The 23,225-nt window shown below is 42.7% G+C and overlaps 1 protein-coding gene across 3 annotated transcripts in view; it reads right to left on the bottom strand.

Annotated features, from left to right (window-relative positions):
- Positions 1 to 23,225, bottom strand: part of CEMIP (cell migration inducing hyaluronidase 1) — a 113,430-nt gene that overhangs the window by 46,408 nt on the left and 43,797 nt on the right. For 2 of the 3 annotated variants that reach the window (XM_079317534.1, XM_079317533.1), the window contains exons 2-11: positions 17,401 to 17,508; positions 14,430 to 14,582; positions 13,688 to 13,826; positions 12,716 to 12,952; positions 12,195 to 12,374; positions 8,158 to 8,228; positions 7,395 to 7,490; positions 6,669 to 6,790; positions 4,377 to 4,518; positions 3,388 to 3,579 (exon numbers count right to left, since the gene is read on the bottom strand). In XM_079317534.1, coding sequence (XP_079173660.1) covers positions 3,388 to 3,579; positions 4,377 to 4,518; positions 6,669 to 6,790; positions 7,395 to 7,490; positions 8,158 to 8,228; positions 12,195 to 12,374; positions 12,716 to 12,952; positions 13,688 to 13,826; positions 14,430 to 14,582; positions 17,401 to 17,476 — 1,408 coding nt within the window. In that variant the 5' untranslated portion in view covers positions 17,477 to 17,508. The remainder of the gene's footprint in view (positions 1 to 3,387; positions 3,580 to 4,376; positions 4,519 to 6,668; positions 6,791 to 7,394; positions 7,491 to 8,157; positions 8,229 to 12,194; positions 12,375 to 12,715; positions 12,953 to 13,687; positions 13,827 to 14,429; positions 14,583 to 17,400; positions 17,509 to 23,225) is intronic. The other variant, XM_079317535.1, reaches the window with a different exon arrangement.

The following is a 23,225-nucleotide window of genomic DNA, read 5'->3' as shown; positions in this document are numbered from 1 at the left end:
CTCTAATATTTGCAACCCAATAAGCAGGATTTAAGAGATGTGTGCTTGAATTCATAGATTCACCAGCATGTGGGATAATTGGAGCAATTATGCCAGGCACAAATAGTTTTTTCATCCTTTATCAAGAGCATATAGGAGCACAAAAGAGCATTTCATCATTTCTGTTCCATGGTGAAACTTATCAGCATTACTAGAAACTTCATACAGAGCAACCAAGATGAAGATAAGACTTGTTTCCCAGGGAAACTAGACAAAATACTTGATCTTTCCTACTATCCAGTTCTATCATAACAACACAACCCTTCCTTCCTTCCTCCCTCCCTCCTCCCTCCCCTTGCCCTGCACTGTCATCCCTCCCCAAAACTTGTGAAGTTGGAAGATCAAACAGTTTTAATCTTTTCCCACAGTGAAAATAATCTAGGCACAAAAAAAGACAAGCAAAAAAAAAAAAAAGTTAAACAAAGAAAGCAAGTGGAGGAAAAAGTTCCATTTAAGTGAGTGACCAATTACTGGGAGCAGGACCTGCAGATCTGGGTCCCCATGCAAACCACACCTACCCATGGGAGCCACAGATTTTACATTAGAGCCAGCAAAAGAGTGCAAAAGATCAGGGCCTGTGTGCCCTCCCTCACTTTCTACACTGAGATTTGCAGATGTCCATAGTTAAATTACTAAATCCTCCTAGAACCTGATGACAATTCAGTATTAACTCCCTTAAGTTCTTTTGAAAAGCTCTAATCAATCCATTTCCAGCCAGTAAAGAAAGTATGAGTTTCAGCAGGAAGTATCAAATATAAATAGGACATGAGCTAACTAATGAGTTTGACTTATTTGGCACAATATGCTAAACCATGTCTATTAAAATACTATTAAATTATGAGAGCATAAATTACATTAAACCTTGGTATGCCAAGTGGCTGCCACACCATACTGGCTGTCCACAAAGCAGAGGTTTTCTTTCTTTTTTATAACAGAGACTCTTAAGTAGCTCAGATCTGACATTTAGGTTTCATTTTAAAAATAAATAGAAAGGGAAAAAAAAAGATTAAAAGAGAAATAAATCATCATGGATAGGAATGGTTTTATCATTTGTCTTTCAAAGAGTAAACTTTTGGAGTTCTCAGACTAAACCTCTTAGGAAAATTAAGCCTTTTCACTTATTAGAAATGACATCCCTCTGAGATCCTGTATATAAATATATATGTGGAAGGTTTTTCTCAGAAGGAGCAAAGCAATCTTGCCCACCTCCATAGCAAAAGGCAGGCAGACATTTATGATGAATGTTCTTCTCCACCCAATTACAACCTGTCCCAAGGCCAGGGCTGCTCACTTGTGCTGAGCCAGGGGCCACTAATGATCCTTATTTTGGAATTCCCTGTCATGGCACAGGGCAGCCCAGGGACCTCCTGGCTCCTACAGACAGGGGACACCTCAGACTTGCCAGGTTTTATTTCATCTACACTGAACCTACATTCAGGCAGATTATTTTGTTTTCTAGTGTGAATGTGTTTTTGTTACACAAAAGAAAGTTGGAAGTGATTTTTATAAGTGGACTAGATTTTGCCTTGATTTATATAATCAGTGAAATCCCATTGACGTCAATAGAGTTGCCTGGATATAAGAAAGGAGAGACTTTGGCCCTGGTGTTCATGTCATTTGTGGTAATAAAAGGAATGTCCTAAATCTCCTAAAGAGCAATTGGAGACCAAGAGCACAATTGCTTTAACAATTGCTTCTTTACTTGAAATTCACATGATTTTTTGTTGTTTTTAACCCATTATTTGTTTCCTTAAACTAACCTAGCTGTCACTGCTGCAGAAGATGGATGTAACTACAGGAATTCCAGAGATCCATCAGATTATGGGAAGCCCAAGACTCCTACATCATCTTTATTTTTACTGGCAATCTACCAGGACCATCTTCATGATGTGACTTGTATCATACCAGCCTGAGTCCAACAGCTCAAAAGTTGCTCAAGAAAAATATTCAGCTTGGAAATGTGTCTTCTTTGAAAGCACTAGACATTTGAAGTCATAAGACTATGATACATTCAGACTGTGAATAACATTTTTCTTGGCCTAATGCACATCTCCAACAATGAATGGCCAAAGCTCATGGGGAGGCAGCTGCCAAAGGAAGTATATTGGTACCTTCCAGAAGAAGTTGCATCAGAGATAGTGTGGAAATGGTTCATTTCAGAGAACTGAGTGAACTCCCTGGTGCATTGGATGTTCCAAGTGCCCTCATGGTTTCTCAGAAAGGTCTTACTGTAAATGCAGACAGGACCTACAGCAACAGCCATGTGCAAGCAAAGATAAAGTCACAGGCATGATTTACCACCAGGCAGATGCTGCCTCTGAAAGGCAGCCTCATCTGCTACAGACTTTTACACTGTAAAATAAGGTTTGCTTTTGTAAATTATAGAAGTAATAAAAATATTCTCATCTATTCAGATAAGGGGCAGTTCATGTGCTATTTCCATGCTCTGCTTATCAGTGTGGCAAAACAAGGTTCTGGAAGGAAAGGACAACTTCACAGACTCAAGTGAAGATTAAATCTCCCACTCTGGACTTCAGTTTTGTGCTTGTGCTGGTAACAGTCTGTGTTTCATCATGATTATGCTTCTTAATTGGATTTGGTATCCAGAGCCCATTCTACAATCATTGGACTACAAATCTATTAATCAAAAGCAATTTGTTTTGCATTTGAGCTGGTCACCTACAACAGAAAAAATGCTGGGGCTCTACAAAGGCTCCCACTCCTCCATCTGAGGCTCTGGCAGCACCCTGCCACTGCATCTCCCCAGTGCTGAGGCTCAGGACAAATCACTGGCCACCAGAAGTGTTTGGTTAACATATCACCTCTAAGCAATACTCTCTGGAGACACAGCAAATGGGAAACAGTAGCTTCAGTAGTACAAAAAAAAGTATTTCTAAAATGTAAGATTACAGTTCTTGTTAAATAAAACTTAGGAAAGCAGCCAGCTGGAAATTACTTCATAGACTTACAGTCTCTCACAGTCTGCTCCTGCCCTAGCTCACTGTTCACATCAGCTGTGCTCATCTGCTTTCTAGAAAGTGGTATTTCAAATGCAGGTAATGAAAATCTCAAATACATAATCTGTTCCTCTATCTGTTCCTCTTAAGTAAATTCACCCACGCAATAAAGTGCTTAGGGACAAAAATGGAGTCAGCTATGAAAAGAGAAGGCAGAAAGGAACCAAAATCCAGTTAGATGGTTTTCAAGCATGCAAGTTATGTATCCCAAAAGCATCTAACAACCAGCCACCAAGATTTCAACATTTTCCAATTCATCTTGGAGTCACCTCAGTGCAAATGACAGGATTTGTGAACAGCAACCCCAGAGTGATAAGAGGAAGCATCTCACCTGCCACCTTGAGCTGGGTGGGGCTGCAGGTTCTGCAGGGCAGCACCTGGAACTCCTCTGCCTGGTACATGGAGTAGTCAGTGCTTGCCACCACCAGCCTGTCCCCAGGCTCCCAGGAGCTCACATCATCCACCAGGTTCAGGATGGTGCTGTTCACGTTGGTGTCAACAGTTACCGTGAGCTTTGGCTTCACTGAAAACCCAAAATGCAAGGGTGGAGAATTCAGTCAGTCCTACCAGAAAAAAACTTGCTCCATCTTTTTTCGTCTCTACCCCCGCCCCCCCTCCTTCTTGGAGTGCCACCAAAAATTATAATTTTCTCATATTCAAAGGAAAAAAAAAGTGAACTCCTCCAAACATGTTTTTAACTGGCTTTGGCTTGGCAAGCAAGAAAACAGGAAAACGTTTTTCTTTAGTTGCAGGCAGGTGGATTTTCCACTAACCCCAGGATAAATTTAAATGTAGCTCTTAGTGGCTCATTCTCACCACACCCACTTAGCAGCAGCTCTTGTGGGCGCTGGGTGCTGCTGTTTACAGCAGCCAATTGGTCTTTAACCTAATGATGTTTTTTTCCAGCAAAACAACAGCCTGCCACCTTTCTTTTCCTGCCAGCACCAAAAATCCTAATGGCCTGTCTAATGACCAGGTTAAGGACAGCAGTGTTGGAATGATGAGCTTTAAGTTTCATACCCTGTTGTCTCCACACGTTCTGTTTGACTACTCCTACATCATCCCGAAATGTTTTTGCAAAAGACAAGGAATTTACAGGAAAGAACTTGCCAAATATTTCCCACAGCCTTGCTGGGTATTTGAAAAACCACCCTGCTGCTTCTGTTAGTGCTCAGGAATTTTTTCCTGAGATAAATCTTCAGCCATTCTATCTGACTTCGTGTCCATAGCCCACCTAAAGCTTTAGCTTGGAAAAATTACAGAAGTTGTTGTGGCACCAAGAAGGAGCCAGTCATGGGAGGACAGTGCTGGGGCACATACCAGATTTGCCACACAGGAACCTCACTCTGTAGTTGTGGCAGCCCTCTCCTGTCTGGTGCTTGCCATGGCACAGGAATTGGTAATCGTGGCCGCCCTTGTAGAAAACCTCAGTGGTTAACTCTGCTCCATCGAGGGTCACTGCCTGGAACAAGGATGGAAATACAGCTCACGTGCTGTGTGAGGTGAGGTGAAGGCATTTCACCAAAACATCTGAATCAGAAGAGGCCTTGGCTTTGTTTTGGTGATGGCACAGCCCTGTCCTGACCAACCCCTGTGACTGTGCTCTGCAGCCAGCATTGCAGCCACTGCCTGGCTGCCCTCCTTTCTCCTTCTCTGTGCTGGGACCACAGGCTGCTTTGGCTGGAGTTTGTGAGCTTCACAAACAGCTGCCTCAGTGCCCTGGATTTTTCTCTTGCCATTGGTTTGAGGGCAGATGGAAACATTGCACAGGGATGCTTGCACCCAGATGAACTCATGGTTGGTTTAAAGCCTCTGCACTGTGCTCATTCCATTGCTTGTGGTCAGGCTCTCTCTGAATCTCACAGAAGAAAGGGGCAGGGGTTTTATTTCTCCATTGCATGGATCAGTCTGTCAAAAAAAACCCCAAGGGTGCTGCAATACTGCTGCCTGTTCCAAAAGAAACAAGGAGAAGTGGCCTTTTCTCACAGGCAAGTACCAGCCTGTAGAGCTGCCTTGAGAAAATAGGCTGTATCATGCCAAGAAGCAGTGAGATATGTAACCTCTCTGGTGTTCCTGCTGGGGCAATGTCTCAGGGTCATGTCAAATTTCACATTCTGTCTCTAGAGCTTGTATTTCTCTTGACCCTTTCACAAAAATGTGGTGCATTGCATTGAGGAATCCAAATACCACCTGCATTTTGGCAAGGCACCAGCAGAAAAGGCATCATTGAATGGAGGGTCTGATCCTCATTCTCTCACTCATGCAGGCTTTCCTTATTAATGCATCCACCCTGCTGCTGTGTGTGGGATTAGCACTGCCAGCTGGAGGAATGTGCCTCTGGCTGTGCTGTGCTGCTGTTATTATCATCATATCTGTAATTTTCTCCCATGTTCCAGAGCTGGGGCAGGCCAGCTGCTATAAATCAGCTTTATAAAAGCAATGAGCAGCACCAGATTACACTACCTGAGGATTTGCCCTAAGATCTGCAGGATAAACTGAAAAATTTCTCACTTGTAATATGCATGGGGAAAAAAAAAAAAAAATCCATGGAAGAGGAAAAGAAAAGGTTTGTTTCTAGAGCAGAATATTTTTTTATTTCTGTTTTAACACACTTTTTAGAAGGGGATGTATCATAAGAAACATCTGACCCCTGTTTTGAACTAAGTTGTCACTTCTAATACACGTATATGGAAGCAGAAATGAATGTGGGTTTGGTAAGACCTGGAAGAAAATTATAGGACAGTTTTTTCCTTTCTGTTCAAGTGAGATTTTTTTTATAACATCTAGCCCTGGAAACTTTCACTCATGGAGTCAGAATTCCCATTTACTTCAATAGCCACATTCTTGTGAATAAGAACAACTCCACTGGCTCAGCCTCACACAGATGTGAAGGATTTTATTGTCTTTTCCTAGGCAATGCTTCTGCTATGGTATTTTCAGCAGGTAGACATAAAAAGTATATGGTGAACATATAAAAGAATAACCTCATTTATTGCTGGTGGTGGGGTTTTTTTGGGGTTTTTTTGTCCTTAAAGAGTGTTTTTTTTCAGGGTCAGGAAAGCCATCTGGGTGCTCCTCAGCATGCTGGCCTGGTGATATAATTATAATGCTTAGCTCCAAACAGAATTCAAATTTCTTTCTACAGAGGTAAAACAATTGATTCCAAGAAATGGCTGAAAGCTCACCAGCATTTTTGACAACCTGCTACAGCTGGTAGTTGCACTATTTTGTTACATTTTGTGATTAATTTTTTAGGTAGGGTCCATTCCAGGACCACGAAAACCTTTGAAATTTTCATGTGCTTGCTCCTTTTAATTTTCCATCAGGGAACCACATATTTCACAATAGCATCTGTGCTGTCCATGACCCCATCTGTACACCTTTTCATGCCAGGAGCCAGAATTTAGTGAAAAGAGCTCAGTTCTATCACATTTGTCTCACAACAATACAAGACTGTAGGCAGGATCTTGCTGGTTAGGTATTAGAGTGGTAAAATAATTGGTGTGTTTTATTCAGAAACAAACATTACTGAAAATCACAATTGTTTTGGGGGTTCAGTGTCACTCCAAAAAAGACTCAACCCCCTGTAAAGTGAGTGGCAAGCCTGCCTACCTGGATGTCAATGGGCTGCCTGCAGATTTTGTCAGGGTGAGCAGCTTTGAAGTCAGACAGCTTCTCCATGTCCTTAGATCTTGCTTTGTCAGGCTTCTCAAACCACTCTGTCCATTCTACATCTGGAGACAAGTGCAAACAAGTATAGTCATTTGAAAGTCAAGCTTAATGAGTGCAGCAAAAATGCATGAAGCATAATATGATCTCAGATCTCATTCACAAGTTTCTTCATGATGATCTGATTTGTGCCTCTTCCTGCCAGTCTGTCAGCCACTTTTAATGATGCTGTGAAGTGCAACCAGCCAAGGGAGGGCAGAGTTATTAACAGCTTCACAACTGGCCTGTGCACTGTAAGCATTATTAACAGATGCAGATTTTGGATCTGTGTCCACCTTGGCTGCCTTCTGATCTTCAGATCAAGTTGCACCAGCTACTGTGTGTTGTCTGAACCATGGACATGATGACTGTGCAGTGAAAAGAAGAGGTTGTGTGTGATCTCTGAGCCCACAGGAGATGGAATTTCATACCCAGTGCAGAAAAGGAAAAAGGATCTCAGTTATTTAGAGGGTCCCAGAGTCAACTGAGGGAAGAATCTGTGAGTTCATTAATTGGGTTAATGATGACATAAATAGCAGCTAGCAAGTCCCCTCTTCCCAAATGGAAAAGGATGATTCACCCTATTTATCACTGTCTGCCACTGAGTGAAATAGATCCCAGAGCCCTTACCTTGAACCCACTCGCTCGTTGAAGAGACGTTAAAATGTTCTCCATTCTCAGCTTTGAATAGCTTGAATACTTTGGCCACAGCTGACCCTTTGTGACCTGTTAAACAACCCAAAACATTGGTAAAATCTTTGAAATCAATTGGTGAAATTATTGAATACAGTTGATAAGAACTGAAAATGTAATTGTCTCTGTGCATATTTGCATTTTTTTTACTGCATTATTTAAAATTAGCCTTGCACAACTTCCAGAAAAATTTACTAATCTTGCAATGAGGCTTCAGACACTTTTGTAACTGCATGGATAATGAGGAAGAAAAATCTAAAATCAAGAGAGGACAATGCCCACAATTAATGAGAAGACAGAGACTCTACAGTGTTCAGCTTGCAAGAAAATGGTTTCACAGGAGGGTTTGAGGATACTAATTCAGGAGACACTGATTAAATTTTCAGCTGGTGTGAACTGGATCTGTTCCAGAGATTTGTGTCTTAAGAGAGGCAATGTCTGAGTTCAGTGAAGTTACAGATTTACACTGGTGCAGGATCTCACCTTTTATCTAAAGGTTTGGATAACCTAAGCTGTTCCTCACTCAGCTGCTTCAGATGCATTAATGGGCAGAAGCAATATATAAATAGAACATTCCTTTAAATATGTCAAACCATCAGTTACTCATAGCTTCAGTGTACCAATTGACCAAATTAATCTCAGCTATAACTCCAGGGACTTCCAGAGATCACATCAAGACAGCATTTTGTGCATTAAATACCTTGATATTCAATGTGGTCTTCAACAGAAGAGGAGGGATTTCCTTTAATGGTAATAAAACTCCATGGGTGCCTAGAAAACGAAAATGAGAAATGATCAAGTTGTCAAGTATGAGATGCATATTTCTTATAGCCCAATGTTCTTAAATTTCTCAGAGACACCACATTCAAAACAGTCAGATTAGTGTCACAGGCAGCAAAATTAAAATTATCTTAACACTCTATATTTCTTCAGTAAATATATCAGAAGAGAAGCAATTTTGAAGACAAATCCCCGCTTAAAACATGCCTGTAACAAGTGTGTTTGTTTATTAAATGAATGTTTAAAGAAATTTGTGTATGACAGACCCAAAAGACACTGGCAACTCCTTGGGGAGCCTTCAAATAAATCTTGTGTGTTTGTGTATACACTGAATAATATGAAAAGAAACCACTTCTGCTTAAATAAATTTAGCTCATGCTGAAACCTTGTATGTGACAATTGTCTTTGGAGTGACCCATGAGGATTTCTAATAGACAAACTGGCTGACAAAGGACAATTAAAAATGCTTAGACAGTCTCTGCATATCTAGTTTCCTTCTTTGAACACTGAACAAGGATAAAGGTTTATGGCTCTGAATTGTCTGTTCAAATCTGATGCCATGTCAGAATTCAGTCCATTTCCATCTGATGGTCATTGATCAAGTAGGCTCAGTGGCTGTCAGCCACCCTGGAGAGTGCCCACATGGATGAGAAACCAATATAATATATATAATATGGGATATATATATATAAAATATAGGAAATAAAGTGCCTCCCAACCTTGAGGGTGAACCCAATTAGGGATCAGGGGGGATTTTTATCTTCAAAGTAGAAGTAGTTCAGGCTTTTAATGACTAAGAGAATAAAAAAATATGCTTTTAGGGTGGTAGAGAGACTGTCCTGACTTTAGCAGGAGCTCCCATGGATTAGGTCATGTCTCTATAGTTGTAAATATCTGGTCATTTCAATTGCATCAAGAGTCTTGCAGGTCACCTTACATTGGTTCAAACCAAGTTCCAAACCACAGAATAAAACACGTACAGACATTGGCAGAGAGCCATAAAGCACACCCAGACCAGAGCTGGGCTTTGCTGGGCTTTGCTGCTCTGGGGCAGCAGGGCAGGCTCAGGCTGAGCCCTGGCTGTGCCATGGCCCCAGGGGGGGACACTGTCCCAGCAGAGTGTCCCCAGCCCCAGCCCTGGCCAGGCTCAGTGGAAGCTGCCAGCTCTGCTGCCTGGGGAGCCTGCCAACCAGCCAGATGCTCCTGCTGGAAAATTTGCTTGTGTGCCAATTGCCAAAGGCACTGACAGGCTGTGATCTCCATCCAGGAGAGAAGGGGGATGGGAGCAGGAAGGACACTTTATCACTCAGCAGTCACCTTTTTTTTTGTTTTGTTTTGGTTTTTTTTGTTATATTATGATTATTATTATTATTATTATTATTATTATTTTGGCAAAACAAATTCGAAACAAATGACAAAAAAATTACGATGCCTCAAAAATAATCTTGAAAATAATTTAAGGAATAAGGAACTATTCACTTCTGCAGCTCAAGGCCTGGCCCTGTTTCATGTGTTAAAATACTTGTTTCTCCCAGTTATTTTACCACTAAAAATAGTTTTAAAGTCGTTCAACCCTGACACATAAGGACACATGCAATCTGTTTGGGCTGTATGAAATGAAGAGACCAGGAAGTCCAGAGCCAAACTGGAGATGCTTGTGTGGAATTCCAAAGTGTCATCAAGTGCAGAAAGGCTTTCTCTTCATTTATTAGTAAAAGGGGAAGAAAATGGCTCACACTGAAAGAGTAAACACATTTTTCAGAAGGAAAACAACGGGAGAGGAATGCAAGATTTTCTTTTCATTCCTGATGTTCTGAACTGAGCAAATAGGCAATGAAAAGAGATTCCAGGAGCACAGAAACATTTCTGAATAAATCAACATTGTGCATCAGCTGTGCTGCACAAGGGGGAGTAGCACAGCTTTACAATCTGGTTGAATGTGGAGCAACTGAAGATGGACAGGAATTTGCCCATTGACCCCAGCCAGAAACCAGCACAATCTATGACTGCACAGCCTGACTCAAGTGGCACCTCACAAAATTCCAAGAAGAAATTTCCTAAGCCTGGGGTTTACACTCTCATTCTCTCAGGGATGCCCATGGCCAGCCCCAGCCATCATCAGCTGAGCAGATTTGACAGCCAGGGTTCAGCAGGACCAGCCAGGGTTGGGCAGTGAGTGGTGACAGGAGTGTTAGAAAGAAAAACCCATCTGCTCTCCTCAGCCAGAGCCTGCCTTGGCCACCGAGGGTAAAATGTGTACACCTGGGTGTAATTTTCTCATTCCAAACATTTTTTTCTAAGACACTCAAAAAAATTTTCAAAAAGCACCTGTCAAGTGCATACATCCTTATTCATAGTTACAGATGTGTCTGAAACATTAAGCACTATGTCTAAATCTTGTTACACTGAAAGTTTAATCTGATTTAGAGGAAAAGCTTGGATACACCTGAAGTTCCTGTGTTCCACTGTGCCATCAAATTGCCCTTTCTAAGTCTGGTTCCAGCTGTCATCCAGACAGTGTGGCTTTTGAGAATTGATGAACTTAAACTCTGAGAACATTCCTAAAAATATGTTCTTTTAAATAATGCACCAGATATTTTCCACACACCAGAATGCTGGTGGAAGACAGTGTTGACCAATTAGTACCTCATTATTTATCCACATGTCTCTATAATTCATGGAATGCAATTTTGTGGTATTTCTGACAACAGCATGGCAAGGATTAGCCTCTTGACTGCAAACAATAGCAACACTGAAAGCCACACTTCCATGGATGAATTTCTGTGCTTTTTAATTTATAAACATTGATGGCAAAATGATGAGAAGCTTGCATTAGAACACCACAGCAGCATAAAAAAATCAAGTGCATTTTACTTTTATAAGCATATGCAAAAACGATCAATTCCTTCCTGTAGCACAATTGGGGGAAAAAATGTATAATGTTCAAGAGTCATGTTCTGTTTCCCTAATTCCAGCATCTGAAAAAAAAAAAAAGAAAAAAAAAAAGAAAAAAAAGAAAAACAAACCAGCAGGCTGCTGGGCTCTAATATGGGGTCTATATTTGAGAGCAAGAATTGCACTGAAGAAGATAGCCTGGTTTTAGAGACCATTTCTGCCCTTCTTGTTGATTCTTTGAAATGTGTTGTCTGGTGCCCAGGAGCCCCTGTAACATTTGACACAAGCTCTTCATCAACCACCCCAGATCTTGCTCCATCTGTGTGTGCCCAGCTGACAGATGTCTCTTTCCACAAACTGCTGTATTGTAGCACTTCTCCCTACAAGGCAGATTTTATATGTGTGTGTGTGTTCTGCAGACACCCTCTTAGTGCCTCATAAAAAAAGCCTACATAAATTCAGATAAACACAAAAAATATAATGGCTACAGTTGGGTAAATAGCAAGTATTCTCAACAGTGTGTGTGCCAACACAGACACTGTTTTGGCTACAGAAGTATTTACAGTCCACACCATAAATCCGTGTTTGCTAAATTTCTGTGCTGCACAAGTCCCCAGACCTGTACTGGACAAGCTGAGGAATGTGAGTGTGTCTGTATGGATGTAGCCAGGGCTGCACAGCAATTATTGTACCCTACTTAACTCTCAGCCCATCTAATCTTCTGTGTATGTATAAATATACTTCTTCAATCTTTGGGGGTTGGCTTGAAAATAAGTTGGAATAAGCAACCTGTGGGAACAATATCTTGGAAAACCAAATTTTTAATGTGATTCATATGCTATTCCTCAATCTGCTAATAAAAATACCCAATATAGACTCTGAGTCCATCTGAAACTACCTAATTAACTGCTAAAACTCTACATTGAGAGGCTTCCATCTTTTTAAATTTTTTTTTTTCCCATGTGAAAGAACTTTGTGACTTTGAAAGAGTGGAACTATTTGGACATCTCAGTAACATAATAAAGCCTCTGTGCTGGGAGAACTGGCAGGACTGGTACATACCTAAACCCAAGGTGGAGGAAATGCTTGCTGCCCAGTTTGGTCATTGCTTTCCTGGCCAAGTCATCCAAGTTTCTGGATCCTTCATCATTCACTGCGACCGACAGGATCATGCCATTTGCAACTCTACCCAGATACTGAGCCAGGCGGATACTTTCCTCTTTTGCTCTGTAGGTATCAAACCTGAAATGATAAAAAACACCCATAAACATTTACTGCAGTGATCATCTCATCCTCATGTACTGAAAAGCAAGTACTATAAAGAAAGTGGTCTGTGGTATTGCTCACTGTTGTAAAAGCACTTGTCTAGCAGGGTTTGTTAGATTAAACTCAATTTAACAAATGCAAGGTACAACACTGCTCGCTCTGTGGTTTTGGAGATTGCTGGTCTAGGAGAAATTGTACAGATATACAATAACACCCATTTGAGCAAGATGCTAAAATGTGTGTGTTTGAGCTTGCTGAGATGCTGCCCCCAGCTTGTTCCCAAAGATGTCACAGCTGGGCAGCAGCAGGTCACTCACCGGTCCGAGTGCACGACTGCCCCCGTCCTTGGGTCAATGACATGGACAATGACACCCCGGTGGCCCCAGCTCCTCTCAAAGTAATAGCCACCTTCTTCCATGCCACCAGGATGAAGAGTCTTGTTTAGGAAAGTCCAGGACAGCTTTTTCTTTCCATGGATCTCCAGAGTGCCACCTTTGCTGACTCCAAGGTACTTCTGCCCAAAGTAAGGGTTTGGCTGGCTGCCGTCGTCCGCTCTGGAGCAGGAGGGGAGGAAAGGGAGCAGGTGTGGGTTTGTGTCTGAGTCAAGGAACCTCTCTCCTTGTGCTGCTGTGACCCAAGGTGAGAAGCTTTATGATTTACAGTTACTCCAAGAATCAGGAGCTGCCCACGATTTACAGAAAATAAATTATTTTAAAAACGGTAGCAGCTACCCAAGACCAATAGCAATCTGGAACACAGCTTATTTATACGTGTTATATTCATTATATCCAGGCCAGAGGAGGCCTGGAGTCCAGACTGAATGCCACATCTGTGTTTTTGAATTCTGGAGGCAGGCAAGATCCTAACCAGGAGCTAAGAGGTCTCTTGGTTTTTAAATATGCATTCACCATCCTTGAAATTTTAAGAGATCCTGTACCAATCTGCAAGACATGAATGTGTTATCCTTCAGCTCACAAGTTCCATACAGAAAGAAAGACTGATTAGAGAGGACAACAAAAATAACTCCTGTTCTAGAAAATCAGTTTGAGTTGTGGAAAAATGCATGTTGATTTCTCTGGCATGCCCAAACACCCCAGTGTTCATATCCCAGTAGAAGAGAAAAACCCCCAAACCTGCACCAATTTTTGTGGGCCATTTAAATTATTTTAAAAGTTACTGAACCTCCACAGAGCAGAGAGAACATGTAATTTTAAAGAACATTTTCATTCCCTGATCTGGAAGAGAGATGCCAGAAGGTTCTAAGGTAGTTTTTTATGGTGCATACGTACCGCCCATATAAGATGATAACCACATTGCCTTGGTAAGGGCACAGCTCACTGCCAATGTGCAACTCTCCATCATTTTCAATGAGTATATGTCTTGTACGCAGGATGATGGGCTGCACATCATCTTTGATGACCAGTTTCCCTAGGTAGAGAAGGTTATGATATTTGCTTTATCACACAGAAGCTCATGTGAGGTGAGCCCAATGCGGGGCTGTCATCTTAGCCATTCAAAAATTCTGTTCATGCACCCCAAAAGTGCTCTCTATACAAATCCTGAAAACATTGGTTTTTATTCATCCAGTTCTTGAAGAATGTAATTAATATTTACATGGAAGAGGACCCATTCAAAACTGAGAAATTTAGAGTTCAGATGAATAAAAGCTATTCATGCCAGCAACACTCTGGCTCTGTCCTTGGACACAAAGAGGGACATAAACATTGCCATGTCCTGAGGCCCTGATAACACAGCTGCTGCAGTAGGATGCTATCAGGCCAGTGGTTCGCTAAAAAAAAAATGTTTTTGAAGCAAATCAAGGAAGTAGAATTGATCATTACACTGAGCTACTTGTGTAAATTCTCCAGACAGGACAGAAAACAGGCTGGATACAATGGCTGAAGAATCTCAGCTCCTCAGCTACCCCTCACCCTTGTACTGAGTGAAGCTGTGTTTGCCACTTCTCAGCAAGAAACTCTCCCAGCATGATTTAAAGAGCAGACTGCCAGGCTTGCCAGCAGCACGTTTTACCTCCATCAGTGATGTGGATAGAGTGGACAGTGGCAGAAGAAGAGAGGAGCAGCTTCCTGCCACTCCGGATCTCCACGCGGTTTTCTTCGTCGTGGCCTGGGTTCCAGATTTCTAACTCAGGATCTCTGTCAGGACATGTGGAAGCTGCTTCTGCTGGGCAAAGATGGAGAGGAAGGACAATCAGTGTTTGTTTGGTGTGAGACAGAAAGCTCTGCTCCTGGGCATCTCCACAGAATCACTCAGCATCTCGCCCTTGGCTGCCTCCCTGGAGCACAGCAAGACCTCAGTGCAGCAGGGTCACCACCAAAAGAAAACAAACAACAGCTTAAGCTGTATGGCTTTCTGTTTTCTGGAAGAATGGAAAAACCCAATGCAAAGGAACCTCGTAGAGGATGCAATTTCTAGAAAACTACTGAACAGGGACTTTAACTGAGCCCTTCCTGCAGTGACATTTAGGTCTGTTCATGCCACCTAGACACAAAGCCCAGGGAAGGTATTGATAAAAGGATAAAACAGCAACTACCTTTAAAAGTACCCCCAAATTACCTTCTTTGTTTAATATAAAGATGTTAAAATATGTTTGCATTATATATTTTCACTGGAGATAGAAAGAAGAAGAGATCAAACTGACATGGAAGCACCCAGTACATTCAGTAATAGAGAGCAACAGGAACCCCACAAGTGTGTGTGGGTTTGTGAGCTTTTCCAGGCAGAAGCAATAAGGATTCATTCACTTTGGGATCACCCATCTCCAGTCTGCACACACAGATCTGATGAGGGGCTGCCATGACGTGTTAGTCTGAACAGCTCTCATACCACATCCAAGAGTCTCATGTTGCAGCTATTTATTTAAGATAAAATATTTCCCTGATACAACCTCAGCTGATATGTGAGCCTCATGTCTCACTCTAATCAACTAAACTGTGAGTGAGTCTCACGTGTGATGCATATTTTCTGAGGGTAGAACCCTTTCTAATCCTAGGAAGCTGAGGTCAGTGGAAGTTTGAACAATGAGCCCTTTGCCTTCAGAAAGAGCTGGGAATTCTCACCAGCTTTGCAATTTTTATCCCTTAAAATGAAAACACCATGGAGAAAAGTGCAGGAGCAACAAATCAGTGATGATGAGCATGGGATAAACACCTTGACCTCAGCAGGATTATATCTTTGGAACTTGGTACAGTAAATTTGTGTGGGTTTTGCCCCACAGATACTAATGCCTCCAGGTAATGGAAAGGACAATGATGTAAATCCAAGCAAGGAAACATTTTCTGATGCTGGTGCAGTCCATGGGCAGTTGTTTTGTGCTGCCACTGTGGAATTTGAAGGACATCTGTAATTCCACTACAAGAGGAACAAAACCTGTCCATCTGCATTCAGTTGCCCCTCACATTCCTCCACCAGCTTCGTATCTTAAGAAAACAATAGAATTGGACCAGCCATGGCTTTAAAGTCTCCAGAGCCCCAATAAATACCAATTTTCAAGGTGAGCAAGGGGTGTTTCATGTCTCTCTGCAAACTTTTTTCATATACATGAAGTAAATCAGAGAGGGCTAATAATCCACCAGGCAGCAAGTCAGATACAGATTAACATCCAGGACTTGATTTTGGTACCACTGTGCCAGCTGGAAGCTGGAATTGTATTAGTAATGTCAGAGGCCCTCCCTCTGATTTACAGTAATTGAAAAAAATAAGGAGGTGTTTGTAGGTTCCTACCAGAAGCCACACAGGATTAATAAAAGTTAGAAAAGATAAATATTTCAGACAGAGAATGGGGCTTGCATTCTAAATAGATGTTCAAATATAACTGCAATACACACTAACAACAATTATTTTTTTTAAGAGATGCAATTTCCCTGAGAATAAGGATAATAGAAAAATTTGCTCATGATGAGAAGTGATATAAAACCAAAAGAGTCAATTCAAATGGAAAGGCATAATTTATCAATTATACCTTAATTAATCAATTTAAATGTAAAGGATAAAAATCTTGTTCATATTTCCATTTACTTGAATATGCTGCTACACAAGGAGCTTCCTGCAGTCTCAAAAGATGACTTGTGCCACCAAATTCATTATTTTGAGACAGAGGGGCTCACAGGGAAGCCTAAGGGGAAATCAAGAGGAATTTAGGCTGGTTTTTGGGATGAGAAACATCAAAAGCCAACAAACCAGAAGCAGAGGGCCCAAATTCCCATTTTCATTAGCCAATTGGTACCAGAACTTTGCACACCAGCAGCATCTGCTGTGCCAATGACACCATCAGGCTGAGCATCTTCTGCCAGCTGGTCCAGTTACCTTGACAGCTTGATTATTACTTTCATTGTCATTTTTTAAATAAAAGTGCAAATTCTACCCAGCACAAGGAATTGGCTGAATGTTTGTTTCTTGACCAAAAGGGCCTGAGCATGACAATGAGAGGTTGCTTCAAGCAGCTGCAGTGTTTGGGGCAAGACATATGGTCTCTTTGTTTCAAACAAATACAAATCTCCAAATTAGCTGTGTAAAGAATATGCAAATCAAACTCCCCTTTCCCCCTTCCCTGAACTGCTTAGTAAAAAACTGCTTGGAAGAGACAAAACCCAAGGGACAGGGATGTCCCAGGCCAGAGATTTTGCTCTCCACATCTGGGCTTGAGGAATGCAGGAAAGGGCTCGCCTCCACCTCCCTCAGCCACACACAGCTATTAGGACCTGAGGTTTCTTTTGCTATTTCTTTGTGGCAGTTTTGCTGGGTTTGTGTTTGGTTTAAGAATGTGTGGCTGAGTCTGAGGGATTGCTGAGGGTACATTCACCTGCTCAGAAATTTCAGTCTTTGCCACTCCAGCTGTCTTTGATTGGGAATATTGGCACACCAGAAAACTGCTTTTTTCCTGAGTTTTTCCACTCTGTCCTTGACTCTTTTTATACAAAGAGTGAAAAGCTGTCATATTAAAAACAGCATTACAAACCATACCCTTTTCCCCCAAACTTACCTGTGCTTACTGAAGAGACTACAAACAGAAAAAACCCCAAACTTCCAGCCAGATACTTGGAGGTAGGTAGAGCCATTCTTCAGGATTTTCAACTCTTTGTATGGATAGCTGTGAAAAAAGAATATCAAGAAAATGTCACTTTTTTTTTTTTTCTCCCCCAGCTCATTCACTGCACAAAAAGAACAACAACAAAAAAAAAGAGGTTAAATCCAGCTTTTTGCCAGACCACATCCACTCCTGTTCAGCTCAAGGGCTGCAAACACCTTTGCACTGATTCAAGACCAGCCTGCACAGAGCAGGGAGCCATGGGCAGCTCCTCACCCTTTGTTTGGTTTGGGATAAACCCACTCGGGAGTCCAAATAGACACTCAGAAAGCAGCCACCAGCTGTAACCAAAAACGCCTCAGGAATGTGGCATAAACACATCCAGTGTCAGGACTCTCCAGTGCTGCATACTCACATGTGCTAAAAAGTAATGAAACACAGCAGAGAAGGCGTTTGCAGAGTGACAGATTTTCACAGAGTAACCTCTCCCTGGCACCTCTCTCCCCCCGAAATACCCACACGTTTTTAGCAATGGTGTTTTGTGTAACCCCCAGATAAACTGTACTCACACTTCCAACCTGAAGCAGGCAGTTTCTTAGATTTCAGATCTAAGAAAATATTGTCTGTTTGGTGTGCCAGCTGAGAATTTTCTTGCAAAGCCAAAAGCTGCTTTTGAAACCAGTCTACCTAATGTTGTTTTCGTTTCTTCCGTAGCCAACCCCCAGCAAAAACAAACAAGCAGTGTCATGAAAGTCAAAGTTAGAATTAATGTGATTCTCTCTGGTCTCCAGTGATTGATTCTGCATCTCTGCCCCGGGCTCATGACAATTTATTGACATGTGTATTCACAGGGAGGCAAGGACACCCACTTCTGTATTCATAAGGCACTGTTTAAAATTCATATGTAGTCCTTGGAGTCTTTAGGTTTTATCATATAAGCCAGTGTCTGGGGAATATCAAAGACATTTGTTTGTAGCTGTCATGTCTCATCCCACTGATGAAACAAAATAAATGTATGCATCACACAGTTTAATTCAACACAAAGAAAAAAACCACTGAAAAACAATTCCCGGGTACCCCAATTGTTTAGGGCAAAAACACGTTATTTTTCATGTCACTTGTTAACATAAGCTCAACAACAAAAACAAAAACACAAGAAAAAGAATGGAAGAAGCCAGGATTTATTCTGAAGCAAATTTTGTGGTCTGTATATGAAACACATCTGTTCTGCTCGTAAAGGTGACACAGCTCAAAGCACAATGATAAGTTCAAAACACATGTAATCCAATGATTGCATTAAAAATAGCATTAGGACCAGATTTTGCAGGAAATATTTTGCCAGGGAAATGTTTGTTTGCTTTGGTATAGTGTATTTGACAGCTCTGAGCTCTGGAAACAGCATAGACTCAGGCTTGGTGGAGTCTATCAGGTGCTGAAATGCTGTTAGAGAGCAGTGGAGGAGAGGAATGCACTTAGCAACGCCATAACTTTAAATGATGTACATTATCAGAGAGCAGGGTCGTCACCATGGAATCTGTGCCAGAGCCAGGCTGCACGTGTCTGACATTTTAACAGCATTAACCATCAACATTGGATAAGCCAGAGCTCTTTCAAAGAAACATTATGAGAGGTACACCCCAAGTACAGCAGTCACCATTAAAATGCCAAGATTTATTAGTGATTATTACACAGCCTGATCTGCAGAGCCAGGCATTAGGCTCTGCTGTAATGATTGAGGAAGAACTAAACAAGAGGTAATACCACTGGATGGTCTTTGCAGATAAACAGCATTTCTCAGAGTGTGGACACAACTGGGTGTAAGTGCTCCATAAAGCCAGATTCCAACCAGTGAGGCTTTGGTCATAAAATACATTCAGATGATAATAAGAGTTCACAGCAATAAAAAGAAGGGGCTGTTTTTTGAGAGTGGCATGCATTTGCTCTACTATTGCTGTGTAGGTAGCAAAGAAATGTCTTTGTTCTGGCCCGTTAGAAGCTCAGAGGAGCATCTCTGTTCTGTCCAGCATATGACCTTACCTCTGAAACAAACCTGTAGGAAACTACATCAAGAGATTTCTCAGCCTTTGCTTTCTTTAGAACCAAGAACTGCACAGTACTTACCACCAGGCTGTGCAAAATGGCTTCTGGTTTTATATCCCCTGTTGCTCACCAGGGACTGCTTCCCTGATTGCATCCATCTTCATCAGCAGAGATCAAAACAAGCAATCAGACACTGGGAAGACATGTCATTTGCAGAGGCATCAGCTGTGTGCCAGGGCTCCGATGTTTTCACAGTGTCTGAGGTGCCACAGTCCAAAGAATATCCTGCTTATTTTGTGACTGAGGTTGGGTGTTTGATTCAGCTGCACCGAGCCCGAGTTCATGGCAATGCTAGTATTAACTGGCACTTGGCTTGGAAAGGCTGGGAGCCAAGAGAGCCAAGAGGATTCGACTCCTCTGATTCAGCTCTGACTAACACCCGGCTGGAAAAATGCTGCTCGCAGGATAATCTCAGGAATTTTCCTTCAAAACCTCCCAATTAAGCATCTTTCCCAAATACTGGGTTCAAGCAGCAGGGTTTGATTGTTCAGTCCAAGAGGAGGAGACAGTGGCTCTGCTGATGGCTGTGGTGCTGGAGCAGCTCAGAGCAGCTCTGTCCTGCCAGGCAGCGTTTCCCCAGCCTGGGAGCCGCGCGGGATGCGCTCACGCCGCATCCTTGAACGGGCGCCACGGGCTGACTCCAGCTCTGATGTAACCACCAGAGTCAACAAATCTCCCTGCAGATTCCAGCACAAGGGCCATGCAAGTGGCTGCCTGAGCCTATCGTCTCCAGCCTTTCTCAAATCCCATCTGGGACTTCCCTCTTGGGTGAGAAAAGCTTTTATATCTAGCCATTAAGAGCTGCCTGGCAATGGCAAGTGGGACTCATATCCTTGGATCTGGCGAGGCAGACTCTCTGAAATGATTCCCAGCTGCTGAACCTTTCCAAAAAAATGAACAATAGCAGCAGACAATGCTAAAAGTAGATGCAGGAAACCATTAGTCCTCAGCTGGCTGCTACCACAGGTGTCAGCAGCGATGCTGTACTAGAAAGCACAATGCAGAGGAATCCCTACCCACCACCCTTCCCACGGGTTTATGCTGGAGGCAACACACTGCAGACAGTTCTGAGAACAGAACAGTGAAGAAATGCTCTGAGGAAGCTGGATTGTCACAGGTCTCGTGGTGGGGTCCCAGAGACACCCTGAACCTGAAGGGTCAGGGAGGAGGCACCACCTGAATGTTTCAGACATTCAGAAGCACCTACTATGACTCACCCCCTTGAAAACTCTGGGCCAACCACCCAAACCTGGCAACAAAATCTTTAAAAGTTACTCCCAGGACTGGGTGCTTAGAAGTGCTTTTTAAGACTGGCTTGACAGTCTTTGGAGGAAGTATCTCCAGCTTCTGCTGGAGACAGCTCCTTTCAGTATTTCAAGCAGGGCATAATGGGATCATTCACTACTCATTAAAAATGAGGCAAGAAAAAAACCCATTAAAAATTAGGCAAGGAAAAAGGCAGCAGCTACCTGATCTCTCCTGAAAAAGATGTTAAACAGGGGCAGCAAACCATGCTGCTTCTGCTGCTTCTACTGCCCAGTGAAAGAGACCACCAACCTGCATGGGGGCAAAGCATCATCCCCAGACAACAGGGAAAGCTCACAGGGAAAAGGCACCTTTTAGCCTGATGAGGAGTGAGCTCTCAGCAGACACTGAATTTCCCAGGTGCTTGGATGACCTGTGAGTAAATCCTTTGTTCCCCAGGGCCCCTCTGCACTGACCTGCTGGGTCAGAGGGGCACCAAGCCCAGCCCCTCCCACAGCCACTGCTGGTGCTGAGGCTGCAGCAGCTGGACAGAGAGATTTGAAGCCTTGCTGCATCTTTTCTCTTGCATATGCAGGGAAGCCAACATCGATTTGGAACCCTGAGAAAGGGAGGAGCTGTTTAATTAACACCTCTGCTCCCTTCTTCTGACACTGCATGGCAGCAGGTCCCCTCGCCCTGCTCATGGAATTTTGCATTTCAGCCTCAGCTGGGAAGATGGATTTGAGGTGCATGTTTGTGTTTCTGACCTGAGAACATGCCAGCCCTTGCTACAGTGACATACAGAGAGGATTTTCACACACCCAGCCACAGGCACAGCTGAAGCCTTCAGAAAATAAACACAGGAATTTCTGGGGATTGCTAATGGAAATGCTGTTCAATCCCAGTGCATGGCAGAGCATAGCTGCCTCTACTCCACATCTTTTCCTTGTGCTTGCCACCCACACATCAGCTGCTCTTTTTTACTAGCAAGAAGAGGAGGATTAAAACTCAGGAACAGACTTTAATTCTCAATGAATCAATACTGGAGTCAAAAGCAACATTCTGACTGTTTTCCCAGTGAACCTTGGTTTCTTATAAATTTATCTAACAACTTTCCCAACAAGAAGCTCACATATTCTGTATAAACATCACTGCAAGTTCCTTGGTTCCTGATGTCCACGAAAATAGATTCTCAATGAGAAGCAGGAGTTAGAGGAAATTTTTGAAATTAATAAATTAAACTAAGGTGCTTGCTAATTTGTTGTAATATTGGCAAACTATTTTGAGACAGATATAAAAAGGGGAAAGTTGGAGGTTTAAAGCTATACTTTTTTGAAGAGTTTACTTTTTTTTTTTTTTTTTTTTTCCAGAGGCTTACAGACTTTGAAGAGGAAAGGAAGCAATTTTTGGCTCTGTTTAAGAAAAATCATATGCAATTCCCATCACTCCACCCATCCGAGGCTGACTGACTCCCAATCTCACATGCTTTCAAAGTGCCCAGCATTTCACTGAACTAAACCCTCCTCCACCACACAAAGTTTTCAAGGCAGCAGAGCAGTGGGAAGCTGAGGCTCAGGGTGCACTGACTCTGCTGTGCCTGCTGCCTGAAGCTCATGCTTCCAGGGGATGCCAGAGCCACTGCAGAGATGCTCTGGGGATGACCAGAATGGCCACACGCCCTGAACTGAATGCATGGCATGTGCTGGACATACCTGGATTATCTGCAATCCACAAGGACATGTGCAGTCCCTGTGGAGTCCAGCATGGGGTGGATATCCTCAGGAAATGCCCAGGAGGAGCAGAGCAGCTTCCTCCAAACACAACAGCCACGCAGCACTTACCCCACAGCTTCATGCACACGGGCTCCTGGTGCATGCCAAGTCAGCAGCAGCCTTTGGAAACATCCCTTGAATGTCCCAGCAGTCCCTGGAGGAGCTGTTCCCTCTGCAGTGTCCCTGGTTAGAGGGCTCTTTTCCCTCCCAAGGTAAGGAAAGTGAGTGCTGTGGCTGAAGAGGATCACAGCATCCTGAATCCTCTTCAAACTGCTGCTTTTAACTACCCAAATAACTGCATCAGGATGTAAATATTTTTCTTTTTGCTTTTGTGGTACTTCACTGTTTGCATCTGGCTGGCCACGACTCCACGCCTTCCTCTCCAGGACATTTGCCATTTGCTCTCCTTCTGGGAGGAGGAATAGAGATTTTTCAGAGGTTTAGGCACATTCCTCTCCTTCCTTCACCAGGCTCTTCTTTTGCCAATTGTTTAGTCTCAGCCTGGGGTTAGAGCTCTGCAAAGTTTTATTGGGATCCAGGGTCTGGACATGTCACAGATTATCAAATAAATCTTCAAGAAGCTAAAAGCTTGCTCTGTAAGTACTTGTTCCAGTGCTGGGCTTGTGCTTACGAGCCAAAAACATCTCACTTTTTTCCCCCTGT

Source organism: Erithacus rubecula (assembly GCF_903797595.1).
Source record: "Erithacus rubecula genome assembly, chromosome: 14".
In the NCBI taxonomy this organism is placed as follows: domain Eukaryota; kingdom Metazoa; phylum Chordata; class Aves; order Passeriformes; family Muscicapidae; genus Erithacus; species Erithacus rubecula.
This window is presented reverse-complemented; position numbering and strand designations above follow the sequence as displayed.